Here is a 7919-nt window from a genome sequence, read left to right as displayed (position 1 = left end):
TTTCTTAGAATTTACAGAGAGGGCGGCGCCTGTTGCTCAGTCGGTAAGGCGCTGGCCCCATATACCGAGGGTGGCGGGTTCAAACCCAGCCCTGGCTGAACTGCAAACAAAAAATAGCCGGGTGTTGTGGCGGGCGCCTGTAGTCCCAGCTACTCGGGAGGCTGAGGCAAGAGAATCACTTAAGCCTGGGAGTTGGAGGTTGCTGTGAGCTGTGTGATGCCACGGCACTCTACTGAGGGCCATAAAGTGAGACTCTGTCTCTACAAAAAAAAAAAAAAAAAAAAAAAAGAATTTACAGAGAAATCCATTATTTTAATTTTCCTTTAATTTAATTATACTTTTTAAAAACAAAATTCCTTTACCCAATCAAATACAACCACATATTATATAAAACACCTAAACCAGATCGACCATAACACAAAAATATTGAATTAAGTGTAGTAAATACACAAAATGGAAGAAACAAGAGCATACTCTGAGTTAAAGCAAATGCATACATTCTTCAAGTAAGTTGACCTGATTCACTAACTTTCCCTGGAGATTTTATATAACCTAAAGGACAGTATAAAAAAAATCAACAAATCTAAAAAACACATAAAAGATTTGTTCAATCTACACAAATAATTTTAGAAATATTTCATCTGAATAAAGTATAAAAATATTGCTTAATCTGGATCAACAGTGGAGGAGGGACAAACATTTCTAGGGGAAGAAAAAAAACACTGCCCCCAAAAGGATACGACAAGAAAGGATACACTTTGCATGACAGTATTACAGCAGTATTTACGCAGGAATGCTTCTAAAGAAGAACAGCAGAATGCAGTTTAAATTTTCTCTTATTTTTCAGCTTTAGCTTTGTAAATAAATGATTTAAATATAAACTGAAATTATTTAATTTTTCCTCTAACATACTCGTAAGAGGTCTGACTACCCAAGTATAATACAACAAAATTCAAATATTCAAGTATCTAAATGAGGGACTAAACATTAAGCAAAATTCTCATGATTTCTTTAAGCTAAACGCCAGCAATTTTGACCAATTTACGTCATGTTCTTCCAATTTACAAAAAGAGAAAGATTTAAACAATATATTTTCAAGCATTTCTTAAAGTAACACCAATTTTAAAACACCAATCTTTAATTCTACAATTTTAATTATTAAATTATGTAAATACTCATTAAAACTGTTTCAAAGACAAAGGATTTATCTCCATATATTTTTGTAAAGTGTGTTAATAATTAATTTATATATTCAGCATTGTAGAATTTTAAGTTAGAAAATTTAGCTTTAAGTGTTTACCTGAGGAGTTTCCAAAGTGTAGTTGGTCCCTAGACCAGATACCTCATCAATTCCCTCAGACAGTCATTAGTTATGCAAATTCTCAAGTGTCACCAAGGGTGACCAACTTGTCCTGCCTGGCTAGACACTTTTCCATGTCAGCAGTGAAAATCCAGAATCTTGGGAAACTCTCAGGCAGGAGAAAAATGGAATTGTCACTGAGGACCCCATCCCAGACCTACTGTCTCAGAAATTCTTCAGAAGAGAGGAGCTTAGCAAAACTGTTTTCTGAACCTCTCCAAGTGATTATTATATATGTTAAAGTTTAAGAACCACTAATTTACTCTAAGCTAAAAAAGTAAATAAAGAATAGACATACTCCTCCTAAAAAATTATCCAAATTTAATTTTTACATATAAATTATTTCTATTATGTACTTATAATTTTAAGTTTAATGGAAATTACACAGATTTCCTTTAAAAAAACTTAAGAGATACCTGAATTACTACTCTATCAGGATTTTAACTTCCTTTAAGTTTATCTCAAGAAATACTCTTGTCTTTTTATAAAGTTTTATCCCGCTTACCTTTATTGACTTTTAACACTTTCTTTTTCCTTCTTTAGAATCTTGTTTTGGTCTGGCAGAACGAGCAAATTGCTAATATTTTAAATTAAGGTTTCCTTCACAAACATAAAAGTAATAATTTCTAACTTATTATTAAAACCTTTGTAACGTAGGGTAGAAATAAAGTTTTTTAATTTACTTTCAATGCCTCCTACTTGTTCATGATGTAGAGGGGCAATAAAAAATTACTCATTTCTTTACAGTCATCATTTTTTTACACCTGCTTCTTTACCTATCTCACTGATTTCTAGTTTGCAAAATGCATCACCAAAGCAAAATAGTTACTCAAAGATTTATTCTGGTTATTAAAATTCTCAAGTAAAAATATAAATTACAATAAAATAAAACCACAGTGAGTTCTTTACTTACTGATTCCAAATGGACTTCTATATACTAAGTCTTTTAAGCTTAGCATGAGTACATAGTTTTGAGCTGCACAAGTGAAAAGTTTAAACATGGCTGAAATGTAACAACCTCATGCTACTGAAGTTCCTTCATCTTCCAATAAAAATCTAAACTACCTGTCATCTGACTCAATTAAGGCATGTGTAACTAATTATCTTAAGCTAAAATGCCAATTGTTGAAATTTTTAAAGGATAATAAAAATTAGTTTCAGTTATATTCTTCTCCTATAAATTATAATAGATTGATTTAAAGGATACAACCACCATGGGTTTTCCAAAGAGAACATAACCGTTCGCTTCCTTTAAGGCTTTTGCCGCAGCTTTTTCATTGGGAAGTCCAACGAAAGCTTGTCCTTTCATACGACCTTCTTTCATTAAGCGTATATCAAACCTAGAAGTCAAGAAATAAAAAGTAGTTTTGATTCAAAAAATGTCAATTTTGATAAAATGAAAATGTATTTAACAGTTTAAAATTTTACTATTTAAAAATAAAAATGACTGTACTCTCTAAAATTATATTTTGTATTATTCTAAAATTTATTCAACAAGTAATGAGTTTGACAATGCACTTTTATCTACTTTTCAACTATCGTAAATGTATTTATGTGATTTAAAATTATGCTACCAGCAATTATAAAAGCAAGCTTAATTTTTTATTTCATATCTCTAACTTTTAAAAGTTTCTTTTTGTCACATTGTTACTATCTGCTCAAGTAACAAAAACCAATTAATACAACCAAGATATAAGGGCTTCAAACACTAATCACGTCCTCTTTTTTGCTTTTACAAAATTGGACTGCCCTGGATTCATGCAGTCCAATTAAAAGGTGAGAATTTACTGCCAGAGTAAGAAGAAAAAATTTTTGCCTCATTGCTATATATTCCTGGATGAATCATTCAAACAATGGTTTTCAAAGTACAGTCTTTGGGCCAACTGCTTCAGCATCATCCAAGAGCTTTTTAGAAACACAAATTCAACGGTCCCTGCTCATAAAACCTAGAAAACCAGACTCTCTCAGATGGACCTAGAAAACTTGTTTTACCAAGCTGTTGAGGTAATGTTTATAAGTTTGAGATGTAAAGTCTGAAAACTACTGCTTTAGAGGGGGAATTGGAACAAGGAAATTATCACAAGATCTGGCTCAGCGCCTATAGCTCAAGGGGGCAGGGCGCCAGCCACATGCACAGGAGGTGGCGGGTTCAATTAAGCCCAGCCCTTGCCTGCCAAACAGCAATGACAACTACAGCCAAAAAATAGGCAGGTGTGGTGGCAGGCACCTGTAGTCCCAGTTACTTGGGAGGCTGAGGCAGGAGAATCGCTTAAGCCCAAAATAGTTTGAGGTTGCTGTGAACTGCGACGCCAGAACACTCTACGGAGGGCGACATAGTGAGACACTCTCTCAAAAAAAAAAAAAAAGAAATCACAAGATCTATTTCTGTGAAGAGTTTTATCAGAATACAGCCATGAATATTCGTGTAGGTATTATTTATAGATGTTTTCACACTACAACTATAAAACTGAGTAGTTGCAACAGACACAGTATGGTCTGCAATAAAATAAAAATATTAAATTTTTATTATCTGCCCATTTACAGAACAAGTTTCTCAACTTGTTCTAGGCATCTAAAAAAGATCAACTGTACATGCAACAGTACAGATCATATCATTTTTACCACTGAACTACAAATGTTGAGATTATAAAAAGGGTAAATTCTTAACAGATAAAAACAAAACATAATTTGAGATTATCACTGTCACTTACATGATCCGTTGTGTTTCTGAGGAAAAGTCAATATACCTTCCAAAAATATATTTAAGGTCCTAGAATTCCAACAAGAAGACAGGAAATAAATGTAAAAAACCCCCTAACAAACAAAAGAACAAAACAAAAATTGAGGTCACACTGTGACAATACAGTATTGACTGGTGGCCTTAAAGAAAAGGGAAATTTGGACATAGACATGCACACAGGGAGAAGACTTTATGAAGATGAAGGCAGAAATGTGGGTGATGTCGCCACCACACCACGAACACCAAACACTGCCAGCGAATCAGCAGAAGCTGTGGGAGTAGCACATAGTTCCCTCACAGCCCTCAGAAGAAACCAACCTTTGATTTCAGAGTTAGCCTTCAGAACCCTGAGGCAATGTATCTCTATTGTTCAAGCTGCTCAACTTGAGCTATCAATGCTTAGTTAGGGCGGCCTGAAGAAGTTAATACATAACTCAAACTCCTAGTGTTTACTGCCAGAGAACCAAGCTATGAAATTATTTTAATAAAAAATTTAAGAAAATATTTAAGAATAATATAGCATGACCTAAAGAGTAAAAAAGAAAAAAATACTCTTAAAGGTGGTTTCACACAGACATTAACATATCACCCAGCCATAAAAACCTTCAAATTATTTTCATTTACATGCAGAAAAAAAAAGCAACTTGTAAATTTCAACTTACCTTTTCTTGAACATGTTTAGCTAAATTCTTGACATAAATTCTACAGTTTGGTTCACCAGGTTCATAACTTCTGAAAACCGAAAGTGTTTCCATTTCTTGTTTAAAAACAAAACAAAGATAATAAAATGTTTTCGCCAAATTTTAAAAATAAAAAAGTATATTAAAATTCAAAAATAACTGTTAAATATACAACATAAGCCTTATGAAAATGTTAAAACCATAGAAATTAGTAACAATATTACAAATGGATAAAAAATAGTCATTAAAAATCTGAATTGATGCCGGGAGTGGTGGCTCATGCCTGTAATACCAGCACTGTGGGAGGCTGAGGAGGGAGAATTGCTTGAGCTCAGGAGTTCGAGGCTCACCTGAAGGAGAGTGAGACCCTGACTCATGAAAAAAAATGGAAAAACCCATTACAGGTGCTGTGGGGAAGCGCCTGTAATCCCAGCGGCTTCCGGAGGCTGAAGCACCGGGATGCCCACAGCCCGAGTCTAAGGTTGCAGTGAGCTACGATGCCACTGCACTCTGCTTAGAGGCATAGGGTGGGACTCTGTCTCAACAACAACAACAAAAAAACCAAAGAAATAAAAAATAAGCATGGAAAAATCTGAATTGATTATATAAAAAATTTTAACTTTTCTTTTACAAATTTCAAACACCTAAAATAACTTAAATTTGCCCAATAAAATACCTACTATTAATGGTCTGTTGAGATGAACTGCTTTATTAGAAATACTAAAGCATGTCTGTCATTAATGATTTGTATAATTACTTTGCTTAATGTGAATTTCTCAAACCAACAGTCACCTCCATATTCGAATGTAAGTATGAAGTACTTAAACACAATAATCAGGTATTTCACAGAAACGATGTCCTGCAAACCCCTTTATAGCTCCTCCTGTTTAATGCCAGTAATTTGTTCTTGACAACTAGATATTCTGGGTCAAATTATTACTTGGAAGCCTAGTTCCTATTTTAGTAGGGAAAATTTTGTGTTACACATCAATCTAAAACCTCTATTTTTGTAAAATATACTAAAACACTGATAATCCTTCAAGTAAAAAACTATCACATTATTTTATATAAAATCCCAAAACACAGATATTTAATCATAATTTTTTTTGGATTTTTTTTTACATACTTTGTATGTATCTCAGACACAGTATTTGTGATAGTTTATCTGCTACATGTGGAATATTTAATTGCAAACTTGTGGCACACATACACTATCTTAAATGCCATATAAAAGTTTAAGAAATGAAAATAAAATATTTTTTCCAAACAAATATAGACTGGAAACATATGGAAAGAAACATTCTACCCTATGAAGTGTGAGTATTAAAAAATAAGAGGTGATTAAAAACATTACCTGAGGAGATGTTTTAAAGTATGTGCCTAAAATTAAGGTAAATGATATGAAGGTATGAAGGAATTTATTTTGTTTCTATAGTGTGAAAGAAATGTAAAATAGAATATATGCTTTGCTTCTTTTATGACCTTACCTTCTCTAGAAATTCTGCCCTTTTCCAACTCTCTTCTAGAAATGCATTCTGATGGCATTTCATCAGAGTCTTCTTTAATCTCCTCTGTGATGTTCAAGTTAGGTTTGGGAAAGATTTTTCCAAACCCTACACTGGGTGCATCAACTTCTGTGGCAGGCAAATCTAAATTCAACATTAACATTAGCTATTAAAAATCTCTCACTTATCAAAATAGCTTTTGGGGATTTTTCCCTCCATTTTTAATCTTATCAGTTATTTTTCGGGACTAAAATGCTTTGGTGTTTCTCAATGTTCTAGGAACTGGCATATGCACTTATCAAGGTACAAACAGTATTTTAGGCTTTACAGGTCATATGGTTTCTGTCATGACTGCAACTCTGCCACTGTAGCATAAGAACAGCCACATACAACAGTTAACAGCCAAATGGTTGCTTGGTGGTGCTCATTAGAGGGCCTGAAATGTGAAAGAAAATAATCCCAGTTTCAACACATTCAGTTTGAAGTACCAGAAAGGCACCTGATGAAAATGTTCAGTAGGTGGATAGTGTGCATCCTTTGGGGGGCAGCAACAGATATTTTGTTTAACCTACCCATTCTGAAGTATTAATAACTGTGTGACAAAAATAAATTTTCAATTAATTAAACAAATTATATAATTTAAAAAGGCATTCTGAAAATGAGATGTGTTTTCCCAAGATTATTCATACATTATGAAGATTTCACAATATTTCTCAGAATACTGTGACACAACCTTCAGCCTTCTAAAGAACTTAAAAGATTAAGATAAGCATATTACACTGGAATAAACAACATAAAATGACATTTCCATTTGGGAACACTAACAGAAAAAAACCATTAACAACCCTCTTGAAATCCTTATCTTGACCTTTAAGTAGTAAAGAAAAGCAAGTACTTAAAAAATTCACTCAATTAAAAAATTCAAATTAGGATTATAGATGTCTCCTTAAAACATAAAAAAAACTAAAATACCTTTTGTACAAACAGAATTCCTGTGGCCTAAAGGCATCAAAAACAGAATGTAAAGGTGTGACTAGCCATGAGATTAAAAAAAAAAAAAACTTACAAAAAGAGAAACAGAATTATTGAAACAAGTAAAAAAGGAGCTATGTGAAAAGGAAATGTATTCTCACTAACCATCAGAGACAGGAATTAAGACTAGCTATAGTTTTTCATTCACAACATTTACAATACTTAGTAGAATTCTATAGTACATTCGCACATGTACTTGAAGATATATAAAGATGTATATTCTAGCATTTTCTGTTATAGTAAAGGAATGGAAACTACCTCAACTTCTATAAATAGAGCATGATTAAAAAAAGATTGACATAACTATATGATGGATTATTATGAAGCTATAAAAAAAATAAAGTATATGTTTTTATGTTCTAAGAGTTAACTACCCTCACTGGACTGTAACCTCTGAAAAAGACGAGACCATACCTAAATTGTCTGTGGAGCCATTACAAAACAAACAAACAAATAAACTTTCAATGAATCATTATTGAGTGAGTGATAAAAAAGACAAAAATAAGTTTACACCTGTACAGGATAAGGTCTGGAAGGACATACACACATACATACTTATTTATACCAAATTACTAATAGTATTTATCTCTAAATTGTAGGAC

The 7919-nt window shown here is 32.8% G+C and overlaps 1 protein-coding gene across 2 annotated transcripts in view; it reads right to left on the bottom strand.

Moving 5' to 3' along the window:
* RNPC3 (RNA binding region (RNP1, RRM) containing 3) overlaps positions 1 to 7919 on the bottom strand; it is a 30847-nt gene that overhangs the window by 985 nt on the left and 21943 nt on the right. The window contains exons 11-16 of one of the 2 annotated variants that reach the window (XM_053590338.1): positions 6268 to 6429; positions 4763 to 4857; positions 4072 to 4130; positions 2568 to 2700; positions 1866 to 1937; positions 663 to 799 (exon numbers count right to left, since the gene is read on the bottom strand). In XM_053590338.1, the coding sequence (XP_053446313.1) occupies positions 1878 to 1937; positions 2568 to 2700; positions 4072 to 4130; positions 4763 to 4857; positions 6268 to 6429 (509 nt within the window). In that variant the 3' untranslated portion in view covers positions 663 to 799; positions 1866 to 1877. Of the gene's footprint in view, positions 1 to 662; positions 800 to 1865; positions 1938 to 2567; positions 2701 to 4071; positions 4131 to 4762; positions 4858 to 6267; positions 6430 to 7919 lie in introns of those variants that run through there. The other variant, XM_053590339.1, reaches the window with a different exon arrangement.

This window comes from Nycticebus coucang, chromosome 5, assembly GCF_027406575.1.
Source record: "Nycticebus coucang isolate mNycCou1 chromosome 5, mNycCou1.pri, whole genome shotgun sequence".
NCBI lineage: Eukaryota > Metazoa > Chordata > Mammalia > Primates > Lorisidae > Nycticebus > Nycticebus coucang.
This window is presented reverse-complemented; position numbering and strand designations above follow the sequence as displayed.